The 27,413-nt window shown below is 47.5% G+C and overlaps 1 protein-coding gene and 1 long non-coding RNA gene across 6 annotated transcripts; one reads left to right on the top strand and one right to left on the bottom strand.

The window, feature by feature from the left end:
- Positions 1-519: 519 nt before the first annotated feature.
- On the bottom strand, positions 520-6,239 carry LOC120817434 (uncharacterized). 2 transcript variants are annotated; one of them, XR_005711971.2, is made up of 3 exons: positions 5,962-6,239; positions 2,024-2,066; positions 520-1,868 (listed from the first exon to the last, which is right to left on the bottom strand). It is a non-coding gene; the product is annotated as an uncharacterized LOC120817434 (long non-coding RNA). The 2 variants fall into 2 exon arrangements; XR_005711970.2 differs by having other exon boundaries at positions 521-1,868; positions 6,057-6,192.
- znf800b (zinc finger protein 800b) lies at positions 4,613-26,331 on the top strand. Of its 4 annotated transcripts, none has more exons than XM_040173669.2 (12): positions 4,613-4,935; positions 14,229-14,343; positions 16,131-16,467; positions 18,681-18,776; positions 18,994-19,137; positions 20,323-20,494; positions 20,636-20,822; positions 20,964-21,126; positions 21,618-21,985; positions 22,083-23,273; positions 23,454-23,565; positions 23,989-26,331. In XM_040173669.2, exons 2-11 carry the CDS (start codon positions 14,284-14,286, stop codon positions 23,553-23,555), a joined length of 2,820 nt encoding a protein of 939 aa, XP_040029603.2. In that variant the 5' UTR covers positions 4,613-4,935; positions 14,229-14,283; the 3' UTR covers positions 23,556-23,565; positions 23,989-26,331. The 4 variants fall into 4 exon arrangements, with proteins under 4 accessions (XP_040029603.2, XP_077957973.1, XP_040029602.2 ...); XM_040173668.2 differs by lacking the exon at positions 4,613-4,935 and adding an exon at positions 6,626-6,857; XM_040173670.2 differs by lacking the exon at positions 4,613-4,935 and adding an exon at positions 7,914-7,932.
- Positions 26,332-27,413: the final 1,082 nt, after the last annotated feature.

Raw genomic sequence — 27,413 nt, forward strand, 5'->3', positions numbered from 1 at the left:
TCACACGTTAAAACCCCCAAAAACCTGATTTTCTTTTCGCAGAACACAATGAATTGTATAACTAGTGATCTTCTTTCTAACACTGCTTATCTGGAACCGGCTTAGCCTATTAGTTTTAAACCTCCGGACGTGTCTCGGTACACATTGAACATTTTGGAGCGAGTGAGTGAATCCGTCGGATTATAGAATCTGGCGACTCTTTTATGATGAAACTTCAGCCAACGTTGTCCGTGACACAGCTTTTCTCGTGTTCTGTGAGAGGGATGACATGGGAACCACAAATTGTTCTGTGGCGCCATCTTACTGCCGTTGTCTCTTTATAGCAACGATTTTATGTTGTTATTGTTCGCAGCAGAAAGCAAACCAATGAGATCTCTGCTCTCGTCGCTCAGCGAAATGAAAGCACACTGCGGTATTCAGACGTTCGCACAAAGCTGACTATTGACACTCCTGTGCTGTACTTGTCCAGAATCTTCACGAAAAGAGGGCAGGGAGAATTGAAACAAAGCATTTTCTTATTATATTGAACAGTGACTTTTATTTACTTTTAGCTTCAGCATTAAATTCCTGAAAGGACTGATGCAGTTATTTGGCATCTTTATGAGGTACAAGCGATTATAAGTAATATGTTGATCTACCAAAGGGTAAAAACAACTACATTTAACATCCACCTTGAATGGTTGCCCAGGTTATTACTAGAGACAGATGTAAAATAAACTAAAATATTGTAAATGACTGTTGCCACATTGCCATTGATATGCAGCCTCCCATGTTCCAAAAAGAAAGTGTAGAGTTACAGAACCACGGATATTAAGGGCAACCACAGATGTAAAGCAGTCAAAAGGGGAGTGGCAGATTAAACGTCATCACCTGAACTTTAGTGCCAGAAGCTAACTATAGCACTAGTGCTGTGTGCTGTGTAGACGGCCTTTGTTGTAAATTCCAGCTTTTAACATTGCAGTGTCTCTTTATCCAAAGTCAAATCATCTCAGTTTCATTTCCTTCTACAGATGGGATTTTCAAAACCTCTGCAGGAAAAGGGGCAATTATAGGCTACAAACAGTGAGCCGTTTGATATGACCTTCAAGTTGTCCATAAGTTCCTGTCGTTCCAGTGAGTGTTGACATCCATTTAGCCCTTTTTGATGGTAATTATCTTTTTCTGAGAAATGGAGATAGCTTTTAACAAAGGTGAGAATGAAGCAGAATCAACGTTGGCCGTAAGGAGAGTTCGATTCCACGCGAAGGGAAAGTTAAACAGTGGCCTGAACGTACTGTCCAACATTAATTTCTGATCTGCACACAAGCTACGATATTGAGGAAATACTGGGCTCAAAACACACTGTGTATTACCTCACGTGACTAGAATGGGCGGGCAGTTTTAGAACATCATTTACGAAAGTTATTTATGTGTAAAGTCCGAAATGCAGCGGCCTGTGTACAAGCGCTTTTGCACTGTGACTACACGTGGCTCCGCTGACATCTTTCACTGCTCTCCAGACGAATCGCTACATCCAATTAGATTTGTTTTGAGCATGACATCCAGCAGGCATTTTCTACCCACTGCTTTTACTCAATGCATTTCTGCATTAATGGACTGAGATGAGAGAAGAAAAAAAAAGACATTACCAACAACATTGACACCTTGTGGTCAGTTGGCTCCAACACGACCCCCCAGCCGCGTATGGGATGAAAAGCACTGAGGAGGAAATGCAATGCAGGACAAATGGCGTTAACCCTCGGAGTGAGGGACGACCCTTGCTTGGTCTTCATTTATTCAGAGGCTCCTGCTGGGATGAACAATTACTGCACTGGGTCCTCCTCTGAATTAACAGCAGCTTCCACGGGACCATCGAGGATGTCAGAAACCTACACATCCAAGAAAATATAGAAAAAAGGTCATTGGAATATACTGACTTATACCATTTGTACTATTACATTTACTTATTTGGCAATCCTGATAGTCAATATAACATTTGTCTTTTGAAAAAGTGGATCCCACTGGCATCCAGTTGAACACTTACACGCATCTTCACCGGTCCCTCCCGGGCCCACTTGCAGTCCATGCTGTAATTATAAACAGGCTATCTGGATTAACCAGCATAAATGAATGATTTTGTCACGTGAAAAAAAGTGTCCAAACATGTCGCTAGGTTTTGTGATAAATGCAGCCTGCATGTAATTGAGAAGATAAAAGCTCTGGGGCTCTATTCGGCGACGTCCATGAATGCCGAGGAGTTACCCCCCCCCTATTGCAAACAGCATTCTTATGATAATGGAATAATGCTGGTGCTTTGGTTAATTGTGTATAGGCGATAGTGGTGGGCACCTTTTGTTGCGGGCTCTCATGAGCCTAAAGGACAGAGGCAGCAGGGATTATAACTCTCATAGAACTTCTCCAACCCCCCCGCCGCCCCCGCTTTCCGCTCACTTTTGCTTTCAATGAGCTGAGTGTTTTTTCTTTTAGATTAATTAGACTTGTAGGATGTATTCCGGATTCGTACAGCATGTTTGTATTATTTTACAAATATCTGCTATCCATCAAATCCACATCAACCTATTTGCAATGGGTTAAAATCCAGATGTCTCCCTTGTTCTGGAATACTTGTCTCTTAACTATACGCTCAATTTCTAACTGTAAAGTTGCAATTACAGTTTAATGATGTTTAGTGTGTTCACCATTAGCGTTTTGATTCCACTTAGATGATGCAGATTTTTTCTTTGAAATAAGTTACCGGGTAGTTTGAATCGTTTCGTTGGTTTGTCTTCATCTTCCCTCACCGGCTGCAAATGGCTGCAAAAACCATGTGGTCACTAATCACAAGAGCAAAGCATTGAGGGGCCAAATCAAATATTATATACAAATATACTAAAAAGGTTATATATATAGAGCTGTTGTATCACGATTCAACACCCTGATACATAGGTAGATACTTAGCCAGTAGGCATAAGTAACTATTTGAACAGCAGTAAACGTGATGACATGTTTTATATTGAGGGAAATTACATATAGCGTCTTTAAAAGTGTGGTAACACAGCTAATACTATTTATAAGCCACATTTGACAACAGGCTTTTATTAATCTGTTCATATGTTCCCTTTTTCCTCCACAAGACGTTCATCAGGTCACTGCAATAACTGCTTACACCCCGTCATCCTCCTCTTCATCCCCCCCATCACCCCCACCCCACATCAGCACACCTGCATGGACTCATCTTTACCTTAACATTACTGCCCCGAGTGTCTCGTTCAAATCACGGCTTACCTGTTAGTCATTACACTAGCTAAAGGTACCTTTAGTTGGATATTTTGGTTCCCGTTTTACTTTAAAAAAGTGAATTATTTTGTGTAGATAAAATAACTCAAAGTTAATTGAGGTAAATAGTAAATTGACGTTGCGGGGGAAACGACAAAACGTGACGTTACCGCTTCATGTTCAATAACCTGGAAACAAGGTAAGGCGGCTGTTTTAAGCGTGCAATTACAATTATTTGTAAACCACTGTGTGTGTCCACGATAAATGATGTGGCATTACAAATTATTGTGTGTTACAGTGTGTTGAAAAAAACATTGCCACTACTCGGTGTTAAAAAAAAGTAACACCAAGTTGATGTTAGCCGTGTCGTTGCTCGGCTCTGGCACTGAAGCTAAGCTAACGTTAGCTTTGGTGTGACATGGCTCGACGGGGGATTTTTTTCTCTCCGTGTTTTATTGCGAAGACTCCCCGCACCTGTCAATTTCTTCCACAACGCAAGTTTTATCGGTGAGGCTAAACAGTCGACGCCATCTGACATAAATTACTTTTGCGTTAGCCACAACCAGCAGCTAACGTGCTCAATTAACGGCGCTAGCTTTGCGTTAGCCGTATAGCCGTTTAATTTGGTTTCAAAGTTTAGCAAAATTCACCAAACGTTTATTTACGTTTCGGTGCCGTGCGTCGACAAAGAATAACACATCTTCTTTGAACATTTTAAGTTGTCTGCCAATAGTCAATAACAACGAACGGTGTTCACAATTGGCCCCAAAACGAGCCGTTTTTTTCTCAATTATCGATTGGCTTTAAGATAGTGGTGATTTTATTTGTATTGGTCCAATAAGAGATGAAAGCCACTGGAATCGGCGTTGTGATTGCTATTGGCCTGGGGGGGGGGGCGCGCAGAGTGGCCCCACGTCCCCGACGAGGGACCAGCGATCAACAGTTGTCTCCACACGCAACAACACGGAGAGTAATCTCCTCCGACCGGCTCCCTCGTGCACCGTCCAACTTCATTATTTAATATGGCCCCGCGCTCTGCACTGTAGAATATATTAACATAAACGCCTGTATTATTTATGAGTAAATGCCATTTATTGTGTTTTTGGCCACGAAGTCCCGGACGTCACTTTTAGTCGAGTCCGTCTACTTATTGAATCGGCCGCCTGGTGTTTCGGCTTTTGGTTGCTTCTAAACTTTTTTTGGGGAGGGTGTCTCCACCACCTTAGTTTGAATTTGGTCGTGGACTCTTGTGGAGAGCTCTTGTCTCCTCAAAGGTTGCGCGTTTTGGAGAAGGAGGAGGGGGGGGCGACACACAAAAAATCAGCGTGGCCCTTTGGTTAAAAAACACACCAAAAAAACACTTAACTTTTCTCAATCGAAATATGTCACGCCGTTCCTTTCTTTTTTACTGTATTTCTTCTCGCAATTCCGCCCCCACCCCAAAAAGTAGCGACGTTTCTGCTCGCGGAGGGTGCACCTTTGCGCAGAGACCCGGGTTTTAATGCCGAGCGGCTCCTCTGGGTGCACAAAGACAGCGGCTCGCAGACCAACTTGTTCAGAGTGAGCCGGGGACGCTGGGTAGGCGAGATAAACAACCTCCCGCACCTCCAAGTAGCCTCGCGGCCGCCTAGTTTCGAGCCTCTCCGAACACGCGATCGCACCGACATCCATTCATTCGAGGTAAGGACTTGCTTTCGGGTACGTTTTCCGCGGGACTAGACGGCGGCGCAGCGGGTTTAAAACAACCCCTCCGTTCGCTCTGGGCTTCCCGAGCGTGGTTGTTTTTTGCAGAAAATGGCGTCATCGCCCTCTTGTTTCTGCCTGGCCGCGGCGGGGAGAGGGGTAGTTTCGGGGACTTGTGGCAGGCTCTGCGTGCCGCCTCGGCCCCCTCGGAGGTGGAAATCGCCTGCCGCGGTGTGTTATATTCAATAGTTGCCGGTCAGAACGCGAGATAGTTCGCGGTTTGGCCCGCTGGAAGGACGCGCAAAGATGGAAGGGTCACCGGTCCTGTGCGCCAAGCTGCTTCTTGGAAAAGATGGCACGGAGTCGCAAAACGCAGCGTTTTATATTCAGAATAACGGCACCCCGGCCGGCTCCAGGCGGATTCGAGTGACCGCGGGCGGTTGGGTGATATTACCCCGGTGGCGGTGGGCGTCTTTGTGGGAGCATTGCACCTTGTCTTTGTGTGTATTTTAGTCCGGTTAGCTCGTTTTTACGCCGCACTCCCCGGCCATGCTGCAATCCGCACGAGAGGCCTCTCTCCTCTTTCGGCTCGGAAAAGGGGGCATTTGGTACTTGGCTTCCCCCCCTTTTGATCGAGTCAAGCCGTCCCATCGTGGCCCAATACGGCGGTGTTTGGGCTGACAATATCGCCGCGTGAAAGGAGATTTTCATGGGGGGGGGCGATGCAAATCGTGCCATGAGAACGGTTACTCGCCCTGCGCTCACGGCTCGCCGCTCGCCGGACGAAGACAGCCTCGGACGAGACCCCGAGATAAATTAAATAAAAAGTATTTCCAGGGAATCATATAGTTTGCACACAACTGGGGGAAGTCCGGCGCTGCGCAACGATTGTGTCGCTGCCGCTTTGCGCAGGGCACAGTGGCAGCAGCTGCTGTAACCGCCGCCACCATTTCGCCGCGATATTTCTGTGTGTGTGTGTGTGCGTGCGCGCGCGCGCGTCTGTGTGTGTGTGAGTTGGCCAACCTTTTGTAAATAGTTGGGGGACTCTTGCATAAAAGAGCACAATAGTGTTCACGCGGGCCCTTTATGGCCTGTGAATGCGGTCCCAAGTCTCTCACCGGCTGTCCTGTCTCTCCCCCGTCAGCTACGTGCATGCGTCCTAGCACCGGCCACGCATCCACCACAGCGAGGCCACTCGCTCTCCCCCGTGTGCCCGCTCCGCTCCGTTTCCTCTCCCGTGGCCAAAAGTCGAGGACCGATCGAGCGCCGTGGCACCAGGCCGAAATCGGCCGGAGAGGAGGGAAGGGGGGTGGGGGGGCACGCACATCGCTTGCACCGTGCATGTTTTTTCTTTATTAAGTTTCCTGAGTTATGCAACCGCATCCCCGCACGGAGCGAACTGCTGGTCCGCCGTTATTTACTCGTCGGGTGCATGTTTGCGTGTAACATGTCAGGGTTTGGACATGGCCCCCTCCCGCCCCACGGCGACGACGCGGAATCAGGAAGATATGTCATCTGCAAATCATCCAGTGCCATTTGCGTCACAGCCCGCGGCCTCGCACACCCATGGGGGGCGATGGAGTTGCAAATGGAGACCGTGTGTGTGTGTGTGTGCATGCTGACGCTGGCCCAGCTGAACGGGAACCAATAGACGGACCCGCGCGGCGAACAATCGCCGTGCGCCTTCCGCTCTCCAGTTGTGATCCGGCTTTTTCGGGATTCCGCGCCGCCGTGGAAGATCGCGCGGTTTGATTCCGGGATGGTTGTGTTCCCTCGCCCTGCCCGGGATGCGTAAGTGGATGCGCACACGCGCTCGTGAAACCCGCAACGGGCAGGCTCGACAGGCCAGCCGGAGTGGAGCACATCCGCCCGGCTCTCCCTCATGGTGCTCGGGGCATGTGGCGATTGCGGAGTCGCTGGTGAGTGGATTACGGGTTCCTCCGCTGGATTGCGATGGGACCGTAAAACCGATCCTACCATCGCGGGGGGGTTGGCGCCGAAAACACGTTTCGGACACCGGATGCACACTCACTGTCGTTGACGCGTCCACAGCGCGCCACGCGTTTCTGATACGGAGACGTTCGTATCCAGAGACGTTTTATTTTGTTGCGCTTTTGGGCACTGCGCGTGCGTTTCATCCGCCACAACGAGAGAGAGAGAGAGAGAGAGAGAGAACTTACCCACGAGGCAGAAAGTCCCGAAAGTCCCAAAGTACACAAGGAGTAGATTTAGCGAGCAAGGAAAACCTTTCTAGTACTCTGTTGAGGGGGGCGGATGCTATTTATACAGGATCGATTATACCGGTCGATTGGTAACATACTCTCTTTAACGACAATATGAGTGAAATGTTTGAATATGTTCAAGCGCAGTATTATGGTAGTATTGCAGTACAGTATGCTAAACTAGTCCACATGTATAGTGATTTGATCTGGGCAATTTCATTTGATTGGACATCGTTCTAATCTGGCCGTATGACGTACTTTTGTGGCTATATATTTGCATTTAGATGACAGCATCCAGTTCCTGTGTGATAAAAAGACTGCCAACCCACTCAGGCAGTGTCTCCATGAATGTTACAGGTGCAGTTGAAACCAAACGATGGAATAGAGAAAGCTACTTGAACCTCCAGAACTATGTTCTCCACTCTAGAGGTTCACCTCAGAAAGCACCCCTGTTCCTATGGACTGTTTCTTCTTCTTTTTTTGTCAATCAATGAACATTTACGCTTCTATTCAAGGTTCATTAGTGCAACCTGCACGCGGCTGTTGTTTCAAGATATGATTGTTTACTTGTTTTGCATATTGACAGAAAACTTGGCTCGGCCTAAACTCAAATGTGGTGGCTCGTTCATGCACGGTGTCTTTGTTAATGAATTCAATCAGTTTATGTTAGGTTCATTGTGTTGGGTTCATGCCCAACATCTCTTCAACGCTACAGCACGGCTGTTTCTGACAATGAAGATGGCCTCTCCAACCTTGAGGAGGAATACGAATGGTAACTTGGACATGAGTGTGGATAACAAAGAGCAAAAACATTTCCCTGAAGTGACTGAAATTTGCTTGTGTATTTTAAATTCAATGAGTGTTGCTCCATATTTACCATATCGTTAGCATTCATCCCATTTGCCCTTTTGACCCCTGCTGGGCCTCCTATCATCTTGTGTGCCTCGTGGGCTCTAATAACCTGAGATGGGCCACGGTGACTGTTGACTGCAACAGTCTAATGAAGTCACCGCGTGATTCAGTCCCTTTAATGATGTACTGCTGTGTCAGTCCCTGAGTCACCTCATCCACCCGATGTGCAAAGTTTGGTCCTTCAACTAACCCGTTTGGTCTTATGAGCAGTCGGGGAGGTAAACAGAAGACGTCGAGCTGGCGAGGACACCACAAGATCTGCGTCAGCCCGCCAACAAGCAAGGCGACCGTGGTTGTCCTCCAACAAGGCCGCGAGTCTCGCAAGCTGCGGCTGTACATCTTTGTGTTTGAATCAACACACGTGCTGTGTGGAAGTCTCCTTTCATTTCTGCTTTTGAAGATCCAGAAGCAAATTAGAGTGTTAGGATTCCCGCTATGCTGCCACCAAGGGTGTTCTGCTTTGGTTGCGTGGTCAAAGTTCTCACAGAGAATCGACCTTAAGGCAGCGCGAGTTTCAACTTTGCTGCTGCAATGACTTTTTGGAGATGCTAAAAATGTTTCTCTTCTGGTGGCCGAATCGGCATTGGTTTCATTTTTGTGTACTCGTCGATTCGCACGTGGACATATGCAGAATTGTGTGAACGTGCGCCCCGCAGGTCTTTCCCTATTTGCATAGGAAACCTGTTGAGAGAAGGATTTGTCTCTTTGTCTCATTATTTGGGAGTTCTCCAAATGCAGTGGTGTGATTTAAAAAAGAAAAAAAAGTTTCTTCCCCACACCAGAAATATCACGCAGCACCGCTGTGTGTTTGTACACACGTTGTCGTTAAAATTTTGTCATGTTGTCACATGGGGCATTACAGTCACCCGCAGTGCGGTTGGACAATATCTGTCACCCACGACGACCCCAAGTCAGCGGCATTTTGTTCTCTCTTGTTTTCGTTTATTCAGTTGTTCGATACACCTGTCAGTTAAGTTGAGCTTGTCCAACTTCCCCAAGTGCTTTCGACCTACGCGGCAAATTCCAGATCGCCGGACGGTAAAGTATTATTGGTGGACTCTTGGAAACGCAACTGGTGAAGAGGCTGAGGGCTCTAGAGGAGCAAGTGGTGTTTGTGGCCTCTGAGAGGGCAAACACAGATTTGCCTCCTAAAATAAGAGGCGCTCCCTAAAGGAAAGCGCTCTGACAGGTTGATGTCTGGTTGGCGTAAACAAACTCCCTAATGGATTATGCCCGGTGATGGAGCTCAAAATGTATTTGCCGATAAAGTGTGTGACATTGGAGCCGATCTCATCAGGTGTGTTCGTCAAATATTAAGCTCAGGAAGTAGCATTGATGCTAAGACGGGTCAGGTGTGTCGATGTTTACATTGGAGGATTATAGATTCAGTAATGTGGCTCTTGAAGTTGGCTCAGTTATTGGGTAGTTGTCATTTTGTTCAGGTGGATAATTGCCTGGTTCCTCTGGCCTTAATTTACTAGTTTTCAGGATTGTAAGTCTTCTTTTTCATATTGCCTCGGGCATTCAAGTCACATCTCACACATTCATTTCATGCAGGCTCATATTCTTCCTATTTCTTTCTTCCAATATGTTACCCTGCTCCGTCAACGGCTGTCTATCAAGGAATATAAAGCGGAGGAAGGAATCAATTATTTTTATTGATCTTGTAGAACAGGGATCTATTTTCTCCCTCACGTCTACTCAGCACATCATTGGATGAGGTCATTTCAGCGGTGTCGATTCTTAAAAATCGCAGGTCAGGACATCATTTGAAGCCAAAGAGGATTGATATTCAACGTTCCTCAGAACACTTGTTGGCATGTTCTTGTGTTCAGTTTAGAACTTGTCTTTCTAAGTCTGTAGAAAGCCCCCCTCACCCCTCACCATCCTCCCTTAAGCAGTGAGCGGAGATGGAGGGGCCGGACCATGGATGAGAACCTTCCTCGGTTCAAGTCGACACCTCCGATCTCATTAGCCGAGTCAGAAAAGGGAGTCACTGCTTCACCACCTCGTCTGTCTGTTGCCACGGAAACCGGCGAGTCCCTTGTGTCAGTGTGTGAGTGGATCATTGGCGCATTTGTGTGGCTAAATTTGTTTGTTCTGAACCTTTTGTAGTGCATATAGCCTCTCTGGAAGTGGATTGAACATAACGTTGTGTGCGAGTTTTTTCAGTCTGCGTTCAGGTTTTCGCGAAACTCTTTTCAACAAAGTGTTTCGACTGTTGGTCCCGGGTTTCGTTTGTTCTTAAACGGCACAAGTGATTTAAGAGAATACTCTGAATTTTCCTTAAGGTGAGAACCCGTGCAATAGAGCACAGGTTATGTGCCTTCCTTTACCTGTCTGCCTTTTAAAATGAGTCAATTTAGAGTCTTAATGTGAAAATGGAATAAATGAAGGATATTTATACCCCTCAGTCGTGAACAAGAACCCGAGAGACAACTCTGCATGGAGCAGGAACTGTCATCCAATCCGGCTGGAGCAATACATTTCACAGCTTGGAGATGTTCATAGTGCCATACATGTATGTATGAATGTATGCATTCATGTATGTTGCAATATGAAAATCCTCTCTGAAAGCTGCCTGGCCTGCAGGCTGTAGCACCCTTTCATGTAGCAGCCGTGTAGTAGGATGAGCTGTGGAGTTCCTCTTCCATGACTCCGATAATTTCACCAAGAAATGTGATGATGCCAAGAATCAAATCACACAAACTCTGGAGTCACCCGTGAACAGGACACTGTCGTTGGTGCCAGACGAGCAGTTTGTGCAAAACACCCAGAAAAAAACCCTATTTCTGACCCTCGTGTATTTCTGGTACCTGCCACTCATTAGTACGACAGGGTGCTAGATCGTATCTCCGCATGCAGGAGGTGGAGCGCTGACTAACACCCTCAACGGGTCACCAGGGGGCCGCGGGGCTAATAGAGTAACACATGAGGGCGTCTATTTCCCTCTCAGCCAAGACCAGGGAAACGTCCTCACCAGAGTCTTCACACTGCGGAGGGGGGAATCCCCCCAACGAGAGGCGGACAATGGGAGAAATAGATCATCGCCTTTTGTTGTTCCAACTTAATGTTATTGTTCAATGAGAAATTACAACCTCTGAATGAGGTTGTTCCTGACTTCCGTAGCCGGACCCTCAGGTCAAAGTCTTAATTTCCCCCTCGTCGTTAATGGCGAGTGTTAATCTCCCTCCCTGATATAAATAGAACCTGGAAATGTGCATAATGCATTAATTTTCCTAGATTTTAAATGATTTTGATTTAATGGTTCCTCCCAAATGAATGGGTTACGTTAAACCTCCACCTCCAGGAATACGGTCCACAAATCTGTCCACCTGCAGCGTCTCTCCTGTGTCTTCACTTCTAGGACGTAGGATGCCACAAGTAGAGAGCAACGGCTGCACCGCCTGCTCTCCTGTTCTGTGTGTCTCCGTCGCAGCAGGTAGCTGTTTTATGCTATTTTATGGCACAGTCTTAAATGAATCTTTACTCTGCTCAAAGCAGATAGTTTCATGTGGGCAACCTCAATTTGAAAGTAAAAGGAGTGGTACACACTTTATTTCTTCTTCTTTCTTCGGAATTTGGGGAACACACATTTTGAGATGTTTTTCTTTTAGGACCATACCGGTGTTCTCACATGATCTACACAGCTGTTACCTTGCAAAGTATTAATTTCCTATTACATGATGGAGCTCTCCGAGCTTTGCCTTTTCACGCACACAGTGACTTTGTGTTGCCGTTGTTCCGGCACATTATTCGGCGAACCGTTGACGTTTTTTTTCCCTGTTTGAATGAAATGGCGAGCAGAACCCCTGTATATGTGGATGCCTCATAGAAACCGCGTATGACCTCTGTGTGACATCCTTTGCCACCCATGTTCCCATATGCTTGTTATCTTTCTTGTCTTTTGGAGTCATCGGTCGACTACCAAACTTTTAGAAAAAAACCCTGAACCTGTAAGTGTCTCCTGTGTCTCCCTCTGCTGGAGATCAAGTGGATCTACACATCACCCATGGGAGCGTGTGACGGACCCGCAACACTGTGTTTTCCCTATCATTGTTGCTTTAAACTCAGGGTCAAACTTCCGTTTATTGACCCATCTTTCTATTTCCGTCAGATTTTTGACTCCTATCCGATTTTCCTCACTGTTGTAAGTCACAATAATTGTGTTCTAGCTGTTAGTCTCTTTATGAACGACCGCACTATAACTGAAGAGACGTCGAAGAGGTGTCATGTTATTTGAATCAAATGTCGCTGCTCTGCTTCTCTCATATTTGGCCACGGCTGTTTGTTTGTGTCTCACTTGTCTGATTATTCCAGAAGTCCATCACACCTGCCTTATGTCAAACCCAGACTGCAATGAGCGCCTCTCACTTGAGATGCTGCGTCTCTTGCAGTTATCAGTTGGTCAGGTGACCGCGGTGACGGATAACCGTGTGCAGCCATGTACACGTCCTGCAAATAAGAAAAGAGTGAGGCTGCTCAGCATGACATAGTGCTACTAAATCATGTTGTCTTTAACTAGTGGAGTGTCAGGTGCACGTGCCTCTTAGACCGAGCCGTTTCTTACCCGGACCTCCACCAGAGGGCAGCATCAAACATCGCTTCACCACTGACGGTGTCACATGAATCCAAACAGATGAAATAAATGTCCAGGGTTTGCAATAGTGGGGCTCATTTCAATGAGGGCAGCTCATAGACTACCCACACAAGTACTGTTTGGAGTGTTAATTGAGGATGCAACATCATGAACACTGGTTCTGACATCCACACTCACGTTGGTTCTCTCCTATGCCAAAAGTAAATAATGTTCATCGGCAATAAAATAGAAATAAGGTAGATAAACGTTGACCAACAAATCCCAGCACATCATTCAGAAGCTCTCAACTATCCCCAGTACAAGTGACTCATGAACCCATATACATGTATATTCATGCATGTTGGCTACAATAATTCTTGTTTTTATGTATGTATTTTGAAAGCCGATTCACTCTGCAGAATGTTGCGGGGTCCCCTCGGGAAATGCCAGAGTACTCACTAGTGGGCCTCAGAAATAGTGTGTGTGTGGGGGGGGGGGTTGTAACGTGGGTTTAATTGAACTACCAGCAATATGACAAGCAGCCAAATTAGCATTCCGGGAAACCATTATTGTGACCTTTTTGAAAATAGTGTTGTTTTTACACGTAGATGTGGTTTGTGCTCCTGAGCTGCTCGTCAACTCATGACGCCGTCGGTGAGCAAAAAGCCAGCTAAAAACTCCCCTCGGTAAACGAGGGGTTTGTTTCTGCAGTGTGATAAATAGCTATATTTTATATATATATATATATATATATATATATATATATATATATATATATATATATACCTGCTGCTCACATATCATGCCAGGACACTCACTCATTTAGTGATGGCTAACAGTCAAATTTTAGCGGTGTGTTATTTGTAGTTTTCAATTCAATAACATGTCTACTACACTACATTACAAAGAAAAGCCTTAGGGCAAAAATATAAAAGTACTCCTAATGCAGAGTGGCTACTGTCGGTGATATACCATTAAATCGATCTGTTATTATGTTGGCTGTGTATTTAGTAAAGGTGGAGTCTTTACAACTACGTCACCTACTCTTTAATCTGTTATGGAGGATTTTTAATTTATACCTAATTACACCTGTTTTATAATAGTTGCAAGCACAGTATTTTTTTGTGAAATATATTAAGGTCAGAGTATAAGAGTATAAGCACATGGGGCTCAAGTACAGTACCTCAAAATGAATGAATGAATGAATGTTCTGAGTTGCTTTTCACTTGTAGTGTTGAGAGAATGAAGGCATGTCCGTTAAGGTCGTCTCTGCTTTTACAACCCGACCTGTGCGACTCCAATAATGTGCTGCATACCCATTGTTTCCTCTCTCTGTCCTTGAAGTAATGCAACAGCTCGACTGCCACACATAAATAGGCACACGCTGACAGCAGCTCGCCCCATTAATGTTCGTGCACACGTCTGCGTACAAAGCAATATGAGATATGAGACGCCGCTGCCATTTCTTCTCATATTCATATGTTTTGAGTTACAGTCCCAAACAAACCTTCAATATATCTCAGCGCTTCATCCAGCAGCAGCTGTATTAACACTCACGTGGGTTGTTGTTGTTGCAGGTTGCGGGAGCGTGCCGGGGGGGAGCGCGTGCTGCAGCGGGCCGCTCTTGGCAACATGGTGAAGGTCCAGAAGTCCACTCGGAGGAAGAGCTCCCTCTGTCTCCGCAGACTGGAGGTACTGGAAAAAACAGCCACTGCAATGCCTTGAATGTTGTCTTCTAGTGCCCCCTCCCCTCTACCTTTATGGGGGGAAATCAACCTGGGCTCAAATGCCGGGACATACGTGGAAGGCACCGTATTGGGAAACAAGCACTCGCTACAGTCTTTTTTTATTTATTTTTTTAGGATCATAATAATACTAGAGAGAGATTTTACTTTGATTTGAGATACATTGCATTTGGAAGGAATCCGGAGATTAGTCAATACTGGCTCTGAATATTAGCACTGATTTACTGTTTCATTGCTCAGTGAACGGCTGATCCACCGACGGTAATCACCCCCGTTTTCATGATTCATGCTCGCCATTTTCCAATAAAAAACAAAGTGGGTTATGAACAGCTGATTGATTCACCGACAAATTCAGACGCCGACGGAACATGTGGCACTCACTCACGACTTGTTTTGTACAGTCAAGATGTTTTGTTTTGTTACCATAGTAATATACATTTTAAGGTTTGAATGAAGTAGGTTCCGTCTTTTTTTCTTCACACCTCAAACTTTCCTGAAGAGACTCATCCACTGGTAAAACACGCGTGCGTGTGTGTTGAATGCACGGATGGGTTCGCTGAGCATGTGTAACAAACCGCCGCGCTGTCTAATGGTGACTGGATTATGCCGCGCTTCGCACAGTGTGTGTGAGACCTGCGGCCCACTTGTCCCCGCCGACGTGCCGTAATGGTTCAGAGCGGCAGAGTCATTTGTCCCTCTTCAAGGGCAGCGGGAACACGCAGAGTGAGGGAGACGGACGCAGAGGGGAAATGAGGATGAATTGGTGGGTGGGAAAGGAGAAAGGATCAGGAGGAGAGGGGGGGGGGGGAGAGTCACAGCGACACGCACACACACATACAACGCACTCTGAAGACAGATGTATGTGCGCCCACGGAAGAGTTGGTGGGGAGTCACTTATCTGCTTATGGGTGGCTCAGTACGACAAGGTTAATGTCCTCCTACACCATCTCTGGGTGCACAGAAGACAATGCACACACACACTATCACCTGCTGTGATGGCTCATTTTGCCCACTGATATGGATTCCTTTTAACTTTTTGTGGAGATTAATTGTATCAATGATGGGCACACTTACCTCCCTTAGATTGATATGTTTATTCATCCATGACCAATTTTCATTTATAATATTGTGTGTATCTTGCGTTTGTCACTTTAACTTAAATCCACTAGTTACGTCTGAATGCTTCTGACGTCGGCGCCCTCTAGTGGCAGCTTGCAGAGCGCACTTTCTGTGGCAGACACGGAGCCTGCTGCTTCCCTCGACACGATCGGGCCCAGGGGCTCCGGGAGGAGTTGGCTGAAAGTACCACATAGACTACATCACACACCCCTCCAAATGCGTTGGCGTCCGGCTGGTGGGAGGGTCGGGGTAGTTTATACTTCCCCAAGCGTGTTTCTTTGCTAAATGTCAAGGCGGTCATTATAGCGCAGCACAATAGAGCATTAGAAGTTTGGTTTTAGTCTGAGGCTTAGTGCTCCATTCCCACGGCTTCATCACTATCGCCATCGCAGCACTCAGGTTGTGTGTTGCTTGGTAACTGAAGGTGCGATCATGTCTCGAGCACCGTGGATGAAAATTGAAAAAAAAAAAATGAAAAAAAGAAAGTGGCACAGCTGGCGTTTTCTACACATTTTCAGATGCAACAATAAACGGGCCGCTATTCTGCAAAGACACTATGACGAGGTTGAACGCACACGTGGTGCTTCTCGTCATCATTTTGCTTCTGTTCCACAGAGTGCCGGCCAGACGGAGATGGAGGAAAGCCCGCCCCGGTCGGACAGCCAGCATCCGGCAAAGGAGGAGCCCCGGGGGGAAGACCAGTCCGCTGACCGAGCCGAGCCCCAGACCTCCGGCCCGGTCGAGGCACCACCGGAGAGCAAGGATCAGAGCGAGACTCCGATGGAGGTCCAGGAGAAGGGCGACGCCGCGGCCCAGCTCCAGGCCAAGCCCCTGTGGAAGCCCATCCCACCTCTGATGCCCGAGGCAAACGGGAGCGGTACCGCCAAGACCCGGGACCAGATCTGCCAGACCGAGGAGTGGCTTCAGCACACCGGCTCCGGTCATAACACAGGTGGGTAAAGCTCTTTGCCTGCTCGAACGGTGGGTGTACCAAGAATCGGAAACCCAAGGAAGCAAACACGCCAAACACTGACACATAAGTTGCGGGAAATGAATCCTGTTTCAGCCTTCATTTGGGAAGGTTCCCCTTCTTATCCCCAAAAATCAGCACAGCCTGAGAGGCGTGTTACTGCTTGAATGAATAGATACATGCTATCAGCGGTGTGACCCCTGGCCACACCCGTTTCTCGTCTTCAATCTACCGGCTGTCTGCACATTTTGATTTATTCCCTCAGCTGACGGCGAGTGGGCTTCATGACCCTGAAGCCAAGCTATCCAATTGATATTGGATTACAAAATCTACGACATGGATATTAAAGCTGAAACTACAGATGTAATGTTAGGCTACCCACATTCCCCTCTGCTGCTCTTTCATCGCGTTAGAAACAAACGTCGATGACTTAATTCAGATGTAAATCTGAGTTCATTGCCTTGAGTTCATTTCCAGCAGCGCTTCTAAGGAAGGCGGCTCTTATAGTAAAAGTAGGCCGTTTGTATGGACTGATGCTTCCCATTGGCTGATCTCTGACACTGTCGCAGAAGGGGGGGAAGGTGGCGAGGTCAGCGGGTCGCTGACCCGCTCCGCTTGGATTATAGCAGCCTGCTTAGGAAGAGATGTGAGGTGGGGGCGGGGAGAACATATTCTGTCACACATTCATACATAATCTCCATCGCGCTCTCTCTCCGTCAGACCCAATCACACATTTGTCATTCACATGGCAACTCTTTTTCTGTCTGCCTCTCAGTGGGTGTGTCAGTCCGCCTGCTGCTCCTTTTTTCCGTTCTGTCTACAAACAGACCTATCTACACACACGCACACACTGTGATGTTGTACTGCCTACCTTCAGTACGGGTTTGTGTTCTTGGGCGTGTTCATTTAAACATTTACAATGAAACACAATGAATGAATTCATTGAATCAAATGTATATGATGGCTTTATTCAGGCTGCAAGGTCCACAACATGTCGACGGAGAGCAGGCAGCTCGGCGCTAACAGTGCAGACCGCGGCGGGAGGGCCGACGGAGCTAACGATGTTTACCACGGAGGGGGGAGGGGGTTGTGATAAGCTTCCGTGACGACGGCGTCAGCCGGGGCCCAATTATCGTCTGTAAGTGACGCGTGAGAGCCCCGAGTTAACCAACAGGACACGCTCACGTGCACGAAGGAGGACCTTGATAAAAGCGCGCACACACACACACACACACACACACACACACACACAGCGGGGCGAAATGATCAGTTCAGATCCGACTCTTCATTAAAGCACACCGCCGTCTGACCGTAGTGCAAACCTTAGTTTGAGGGCTGTGATGAGTGTGTTTTTCAAAAGCTGTGTTTCCCCTACCATTATATCAGGGCCCCCCTTCCACACCCCCTGACATGACTCTCATAAAGTGTTAGAAATTAGACATAGCTGTTGAGGTGATCACAACCTCAAATAGCTACGTTTAGTGAATGGAAATGAGAGCACTTTGCCTCCCTGTAATCCATCTTAGCAGCCCATTGTGTGCCCCAAGGAGACAAGCCAGCTTTCATTCTAAATGTTTTATACAAAGGGTAAATGCAAATGTTGCTACTTCAAATAGATCTGCGCGCTCAAAACTGCATCTGAATATGGCCTACTACAAGGTTGAAATCACAAGAGGCCAAAATGCCATTTACGGTTGGTATTGGCGTGGCCAGCACAGCACATTTAATATTAAGATGACAGCGTTGTTTGATACAGATCCCCACAATACTCCCACCATAGTCATTTGAATGCTTTTCAGTGAAACGGGAATCATTATGTAGAAAAATGAATATTGCAAATCATATCGCAAATGCAGCAGTGAAAGTAAATCATAATTAAGTCCTTTCTTTCTAAAACATTTCTGCAGTACCTATAACCATTTATTTGAAGAATTATTTTTTGTCGTGCTTTTGAAAAATTGGAATGTATTTGTTCTCTGCAGTGTAGCAAAAAAACCCTAAATATATCTCATGTCTGTACATGCGCGCGCACGTGTGTGCGTGCTGTAGCTCGGTGGCAGTGAGGTCAGAGTGAATGTCTCGTACAGAGTGATTCCCACAGGCGAGGGAGTGTTTCTCCCAGCCTGTCGTCCTGCGGCGGCATTACACCGCGGCTTTGATTGAAATGCAATCTGCGGGATTCTCTCGCTCAACAGGTTTCTGTGTGGAGCCTGGAGATCCTCCCCTGCTCCAGCAGCCTCTGCAGACCTCCAAATCCGGGATCCAGCAGATAATCGAATGCTTCCGCTCAGGTTCGTGCCTGTGGGTTTTCCGTATTATCCATTGGGTTTTTTTAAATGTATTATTAGCTGACTTTAATGTCAGTCTTTACTTAATGAAAAAAGATAATGTATTTTTCCCCCTCTTTAGCTTATGAATGATTTTGAACTGTTTCTACATGATAATGTGTCTTGTAATTCTCCCAGGATTCCCTAAAGCTAATGGTCTGTGCTCTTCTCTGGCTCTCAGGCACCAGCCAGCTGAAACACATGCTGCTGAGGGAGGTGGACACCATCTTTGAGTGCAAACTGTGTCGCAGTCTGTTCAGAGGCCTGCCCAACCTCATCACGCACAGAGAGTACTACTGCCTACCCCGGCTGCCCGAACCCGACGGTCAGTGGCGCAAACATTAAAAATGCATCCACACTTAATGTATATAGAAACGGAGCTGTAGTACCAAAGATCAAAGCACATTTACCGATTGATAAATTGATAACCAGATTTAAAAAAAAAAACACAGAGCTGAGCTGAAGCCAACAGATTTGTAGAGATCACAAGGCAAAAATGAAACTTCGGACTCACACACACACACACACACAGACACACACACACACAGTTTTGCCTGCACGGGTGCAGAATCATTGACTACTTTAACGTCTCCGCAGGCTTCTCTACATTATAGCGTCATATTCTTCCACTATATTCCACTCCGGGGTCTCTCGTAGCCATCTGTCTCCTAGTAGTTGCTCTCCTCTCATCGCTTCTGTCTGCACACGGCCCTCTTTCATTCCTTTGCATACAAACTTGCGTGCACATTGTGACACGTCGAATCACTCTGCTAACTCAAAGTGCAGTTTTTCTCTTTACTCTCCACATATCACTGAGGAAATCGACTTGGATCTTTGTGTTTAATCTGCTTCTGATTAGCTAAAGTCCCCACATGTGCATTCTTTGCTGCTTAGAAGCTTTTGGTTAGGGAAAGGATGAAGCTTAGGAGAATCATCGTTTCATTTCTCCTAGCCCTCCTCTCCTCGTAAAAGTGAAATCACACAAGCGGTGCATTATATTTTGAACAGTTGAAATCACTTTAGGGATTGTTGTTGTGAAAAATAAATTCTGCACCATCCCATCTTCTTTCTACCTGATTGTGGTTTTAATGAAGTTGTCCTTTGGCTCAATTATTCTCAATGAAGAGTCCATTACCGTGGATGAAATTGTATATTAATTTTATTTTGATTAATGACTGAATTGGTCTGTTTTTCACCATTGCGACGTTGAGCATTTATTGTGTGGTTACTGGATAAACACGATGTCTTTTCTTTTGCAAAGACTCGATTCTTCACCATTGGGAGCCGACGGTGCTGCTGCACTGACGCCAGTGATGATTTGTGGTCCATTTTTTAAAGTGGCTGAAAATCCAGTTCCTCTGTTGTAAATAATTGAATGAAATAAACCGAGTGAGGAATGTCTACACAGAGGAAGCCAAAAAAAGTCTTGTGCAATGTGTGGACACAATATTGTCACTCAGAAGGACTAAACTGAGCTTTTATTTGATTTATTCTTGTTTGTCCTCTCTAGGTTCTTCAGGAGACGACAGACATAGTGTGGTCATGAAGGAGTTATCGGAGGTATATCCCAGAGTCCCGGACTACGTGGTCCGACTGGAGCCCATTCGGACCACCAACAAGGCCGTGTTCCAGTACCTCGCCACGGAGGAGGAGCTGGCCAGGTTCCCGTCGCAGACGCCAAGGTCGGTGGCGTGCCAATTTGGTTTTGTCGTTCAGACGGACGCGAAAACACGAAGCTCTAGCAGTGTGAGCGTGACATTTTTCCTAGGCTCCTCCCAGCCGCCCCTCGTCTCTTGACCGTTTGTCTCGACATTCCTTCGCAGCGCCAGAGAGAGCCCGGTAGCCTGGGATGGGGAATCGGTGGAGGGCGCCGACAGCAACCTGCCGAGTCAACTCGGGGGGCCGGAGAGCCACTGCAGCCCGGGGCAGAAGAGGTGGGAGGCCGAGGAGGAGGCGGCAACGGCGAAGGAGGAGCCGCCGAAGCCCGAGGACGAGGGCTCCACTAGCGGGGTAGGTAGGTGACGGGCGGTCAGGAAGCGCCGGAGACAAAGTGAGGTGAAAGGCCGAATGTTCGTCCGATGATCCACATTTCCTCGTTCGGGTCAGTCATCGTCTCTTCCCTGCCCCCCCCCCCTCACCCTCCACCCCAAGGTTGAGGACGTGACCATATCCTGCTGTCTGTGCGGTCAGGAATTCAACTCGCGCCGCAGCATCAGACGCCACTGTCGTAAAGTGCACCAGAACAAGCTGGAGGAGCTGCGGAAGTTCACGGAGACGCGTACGGTTCCGACCAGCCTGCTGTCTATGGTGAAAGGTACATGAACACGACAAAGAACGGTGCGATATCGATTTAAGAACCCACCTATTAACCTAATAAGATAGATCGATAGATATATCGATCTGCGGTATTGGCCGTTAGTTAACGTTAAGTTTTTGTGGAGATATGTTTGTCTGTAGGTTTTAAACTTAAATAAATTACCTATAGAAGTAGTTATGTCTCGTTGTATTAATTTGTCTGTTATTGACGTGCCTAATGCGCAACGAGATATTCAAAGATATATGTTTTTTTTAAAGCTAATATTCAAACGTCATTTTTGAGCAATTTTGACAGCCCTATCATTGTGTTGTCTCTTAAATGCTCAATATTCATTAACGGGGAGGGGAGGGGGATATTGTTAGTCATTGTTAGACAGTTAGTCATCAACTCCTCTGTATCTAAAGCCTGGGATCTGTTTAATTTCTATTTGAGCTTTTCAAAGGAAACCTTTAAGATATCAGTGGTTGTTGTTGTTGTTGTTGATTAAGGAGGTCGCCCGAGGACACTCAGCACGCCCGCAGGAAAATCCTGCCCGGTGTGTTTCAAAAGCTTCGCCACTAAAGCCAATGTGCGTCGCCATTTCGACGAGGTGCACCGCGGCCTACGGAGGGACGCCATCACACCCAGCATCGCTTCGCGCCCCGGCCAGCCTTTCTCTCTGGAGGTCACGCCCCCCCGGAAGAGCAACGCCTCCTCTCCAACGCGCAGCGGCAGCTCCAAGTCCACGCCGGTAAACTCCAAAGCGACGCCTACCGACCAAAGCCAGTCCAAACCTCAGGGTCAGGCGCCCGCCTCGCCGCAGGCGGCCCCGCCCTCCAGCCGCTGCGCGCTCTGCAAGAGGACCTACAGCTCTCAGGTCAGTTTGTAGTCTTAAAAATCACACTTAAGTGCCTTCAGCACTATCTTCTTAGAGTGGTTGCAATAATTGTGATTCTTTTTTAAATGTGTTTCAGCTCATGTTGAAGAGGCACATGCGCATCGTCCACAAAATATACAGTGGCAAAAGTAACAAGTCGGCGGCCACGCCGCCCCCCTCCGCTCCGCCGGCCGCCCCCAACAGCAGCGGCGCCAACGAGGGCCCGGGCAACAACGTCCGGGTGAAAGAGGAGGCGGTGAAGGAGGAGGCGGGGAAACCTTCGGACGAAGACGAGGACGTCGACAGCAGTCCCGCCCCGTCCCCCGTCCAGAGCGCCGGGCCGACCAAAGGCGTTTCCGTGGCACCCAACGCCGTGAAGGTGAAGGAGGCGGAGGCCCCGTCGAGCCCAAAGGCCGCGCCGTCGTTGTCGTCGTCGTCGTCCTCCTCCTCGCGCGCCGCCGCCATCCTCCCCAAAACCACCAAACTGTCGGTGGGCTTTGACTTCAAGCAGCTCTTCTGCAAGCTGTGCAAGCGGCAGTTCAGCTCGCGGCAGAACCTCACGAAACACATCGAGCTGCACACGGACGGCAATGACATCTTCATCAAGTTCTACCGCTGCCCCCTCTGCCGCTACGAGTCGCGGCGCAAGCGTGACGTCCTGCGCCACGTCACGGTGGTCCACAAGAAGACCTCGGCGTACCTCGGGAAGATCATGCCCAAGCTGGAAAGCCGGGCGGTGAAGAGGCTCGCCGAGGCCGTCCTCAACAGCACGTCCCCGAACAAGAGGCCGAGCGGCGGCGTCAAGGAGGAGGTGAACGGGCGCCACGTGTCCTCGTCCTCCTCGTCCTCCTCCCCCTCGCCGCCCGTCACCCGCAAGCAGGACTGCTCCACGGCCGCGCCGACCACCTCGTCGGCGTTGTCGTCGTCGACGTCGTCGTCCTCCTCTTCTTCCTCCTCGTCCTCTTCGTCCGCCTCCTCCGTCCAGCCGCCGGCCCCCGTCACCCGGAAACAGCAGGAGCTGTCCCTGCAGGCGGCGTCTCCTCCCGTCACCCGAAAGCAGGAGCGGCAGCAGACCCTGCAGACTCGTCCCGCCAGCCCCCCGCTGACCCGCCGCAGTGAGAAACACACACAACAGCGCAACTCGTCGGCCTCGCCTCAAACCCCAAACACCCGGCGGCACGACGCCCCGTCGGAGAGCAGCGGCGCGGCGTCCTCCACCGAAGTCAGAGTGACCAAGAACTTCTCCCTCCACGCCTGCGACCAGTGTGGACGGGCCTTTGCCAAGAAGGTATGAGATTATTATGACCTATGTTTAAGTGATTCAATTCAGTCCCATAAAATGAAAATATTAAATGAATCAATATGAGGATCAATCGCTTATGAATAAAGCGAGCTTGCACCTGACATACCGAGACGTCGGCCACTTTACGATGTTCTGTATTCTTTTCTTCCACCTGTTATTTCCCAGCTGTACCTGGAGTCTCACAAGCGCAGTCATCGCAACGCGGCGACGGCGGCGGCCAGCAGGAGGAAAGGAGTCAGCACCCGCTCCAAGTCCCTGGTCTGGTGAAACGCCGACTGTAAGAGTGCTGATGCTCCCCCTCTCCCGCCCCTCCCCCTGTCGACTCGTCATCCTCCCGCTTTTGCTCTCTTGTTTCCTCTGAGTCGCTCTGGATTTCTTCCCGCCTTTCTCGTTTTTCTCTGCGTGTGTGTGTGTGTGTGTGTGTGTGTGTGTGTGTGAGTACCGTTCCCCAGAGCAAAGATGAGACACCACGAACACTCTGCAGGCGCTAATTGACCGCTAAGCACGTTTTTGCCAGCTGTTTCATACGCGCCCCCCCCCCCCTTCTCTGTGACTCCCGTGTGTCACACTGCTGTTTGACAATTGAAACAGCAGTGTGACAATTGTTTGTCTCTCTTCCGGATCTTTTGTTCAACTGTTTTTTCCCCTTTTGTTCTCCTTGGTATCTCATCACTCTTCTTCTCCTCCTCTTTGCTCGCAGGCCGCTGGGGGACGACGAGCCAGCCAGCCTCCAACGATGAAGAAGCCAATCAAAACTTCAAATTGTGGAAAATAACGGACGAATGGAACGAGCACAGAACAGAGATGAAAGGAGCAAATAAAAGGATTACGACGCAGGAATGAAGTTCAAAGGAGTTCCACCTTCTGCTCAAGAGCCAAATGTATAGTTGGTTTCATGAAGTTTTTTTCTTTTTTTCTGTATAGTTCATTATGAAGCCAGCCAGCTAGCTGGATGGCGGCGCTGCTATCCACAGAGAGACTTTAGCTAGAAGATTCACTGCGACTGTATAAAGTATATCTACCTACAACGGCATGTAAATAGATCCGAAGGCAGATGGCTGATTTGTGCTGCTTTGCTCATGGCAGCGAGGGAGGAAGCTAAGGAGTGTGTGTGTGTGTGTGTGTCTGTGTGAGTGTGGGAATCAGAACTGGATCGAGACCCCCTGAGGAAATCAACTGGAAACTTCTGGAATCTTTTTCATCTTCTATTTGGCAAAATCAGAATTTGGTTGGACCCTCGCGGGTCCCAAACAGATACACCGACAGGCTGTTTATCACCTTTCCATACATTCACACCCTATTTAGTGTTTTAGAGTGTTAGTGATATATTCAAGACCAGTGGCTCAACATTATGGCTGATAAACAGATGACTGATTTCACCCCTTCCCTTTCATTCCCCCTGACAGCTAAAAGACTTTCTGTCTGTCAGAAGACTGCTCGCCTCACAGTCTAAAAAGGACCTTTGTGTAAATGTTCCTACTGACAAGCAAACGGATCAAAAAGTCCAGTTGTGATATTCCTTATAGATCTACTCTAGTGACCAACGGCGACTGGAGTGAGTTGTTTATTGTTTTCAGGGTGCGGCTGAGGTAAAAGAGAACCCCAATGTACATCTCTGTTTAGCTTTAAAATTGTGTGTGTGCGCTTTAAAAAAAGCAAAAGCTCCTCTTCACACGAGGTGAATCCTCTGCAAGGTTCAGCCTTTTATGTTTGACCGCATGTGGAAAACATTTATTCCTGGTGTTTTCTTTTTACTTTGTCTTTAGCCTGTTTTGTCTCCAGACATCAGCCGACTTATTAGTTCGGAGCCACAGCGCAAGACAACCATACGATATATGACCGTACCGTGGCACACATGGTCCAATTCACAAATGGCATCACGTATGAAGGTGTGAAACAAGGCAAAACAGTAATATAATAATTATTATTAGTTTTATTTTTTTTTACAAATTCTTAAATGAAATGGAGTTGTTTATAGTATTTCAGCTCTGTTTGAACTCAAAGTTTAGGTAGTGGAGGTAGTATGCATGTAAGTATGCATACTCCTGAGAACAAGTTGCCGTTGGGGTCCCGCTAACAGCCCACCCTGCGACAGTGTTTGTGTTCAATAGAATTCCGGCCGCCGTCGCTGCAGTGCCTCACATCTGCCCGAGCAGCAGCAGCAGCAGGTGTGACGGGTCGAGGCCAGATGTTTGTGGTGCTAATCCTTATTTATAAAAAGGGCCAAAAGATGCAGGGAGCTGTCAGGGGCGGAATACACACAATACAACATCAAGCCAAATCCGTTGTGTCATCAAAATGTAGGAAAGGTTTAGATTCAACTTTTTTTGTTCCATTAACAACATTGCACTCAAACCTGAGGTGTGTGATGGGGGGGGCTGAATTTGGTTGATGACAGTGACGGGTACCCCGAGGAGGTAGTCTGTGATACACTGGCACGTGAATAGAGAGGACCAAATGTGAATATGTCTTAATGTTCAATCAGAAGGCCATGAGGTGGAACCAAACCTGGGAAAAGAAAAGGAGAAACCAAACTTTTTCTTTTATACAAGTGAAAGCGCTACCGCAACAAAGGTCTAGATCACATGTGTGTATATATAGATATATAAATATATCTATATATACACATGAATGGATTCATCCTCCATGGATGGTATAAATAATAGCTCTAATAGTCTCAATTGTTACTGACTTATTAACTGTTGCCCATGTGCTTCTAACGCGTCCTCCTAGTTGATGCTGCACCACTGTTTACTGCTGAGGCGTCTTTGCGTTGTTCCTAGTTGTCTTTGTTTGTATCTCATTCCTTTTCATGGAGTTTTTTTTTTGTATTATTTGGAATGTGCTAAAAACAGGAACAGGAATTTAAAAACCTCAAAAGACTTTTGTTTTAGTTTTAAATCTTTTCGCTCCTCGTCAGCTGCGATCTGTTAAGTTCACCTTCTAGAGAACCGGAGAAGAGTTGAGGAGACGCCTTTCGGATGTGACGAGAATGTTAAAACCAACCAGTTAATGAATAAAGATGTACTGCTTCAAACCGCAATAGTTTTGTGTGGCTTTGCCTTTCTTTCTCAGATGAGTCATATAATTCAATCAATCATTTGTTGACTCCTCTTCGCCGAGAGGAGATTTCCTTTGTTCTTCTCAGAAATCGAATTGGCAGACATGTACAGTTAACTTCTGAGATTTCCCATTTGCCATCCCACAATGTTTCCCCCGCGCTACGTCATACCTTTTTGACGCCTCGAGGGGGACAGGGATCCGCGTTGGTGACGTCAGCGAGAGACTGCGTGCGGACCCACGCAGGGCGATACGGATCAATCAAGGATATCTTTTGCGTAGACCCATCATGTTCTCAGCAATGCAAAAAGGGCTGTATATGGTGTAGAAATATCATATTAATCGCATTGTTATATAAACCGATCATTTTTCCAGTTCATGTTTTCGTAAAATACGAATTAATATTTTATCATAAATTCCCCCTAGAATGTAGGAAAGTATGTATTAAAGGACTTGTGTAAGTAACATTCTTCCACACCCGATTTACCTGTAAAAAGAAAAACATTTTATGTGTTTGTTTTTTTGCCGTTGCAACAGCACACTTTCGGGCACGAGAGGGCGCCATTGCCCCGCGCGCCTCCCGCCTGCGCCGCAGCGGCGGAGCCCCGAATTGGACATGTTGCGCACATCTTCTCGCCACGCGAGAGAACACGCGGGTCTGTTTGGACTGCCTGGTTTCTCACTCCACGCGGCTTATCAAATTGTTATTACACAGCAGATGGGATGCGGTTCATTTATTTAATTCTACCCACCACAAAGAGCGATGGCGCGATGGTTTAACAAAGGGGGGGGGTCAATGGGTGCAGTAAAAATGGATTTAAGTTCGGGCAATTAAGAGTGTGGCGCAACGCCTTGTGTGAGCACATTTTGATGACTTATTAATGTGTTCAAATAACCAGATCCCTCCGCCATGGAAGCGACTGATCCAATTGATCGGATCGATTTATACACTTGAATTGAATGCTGGACGACACTTGGGGCAATTAGACGGTGATTTGGTGCGCGCGCGCGGGGGAGGAGAAGGGGGAGGAGGGGGGCGGGGGACATGAAGACCCGATGCCTGGG

The sequence above is a fragment of the Gasterosteus aculeatus genome, chromosome 4 (assembly GCF_964276395.1).
Source record: "Gasterosteus aculeatus chromosome 4, fGasAcu3.hap1.1, whole genome shotgun sequence".
Taxonomy (NCBI): domain Eukaryota; kingdom Metazoa; phylum Chordata; class Actinopteri; order Perciformes; family Gasterosteidae; genus Gasterosteus; species Gasterosteus aculeatus.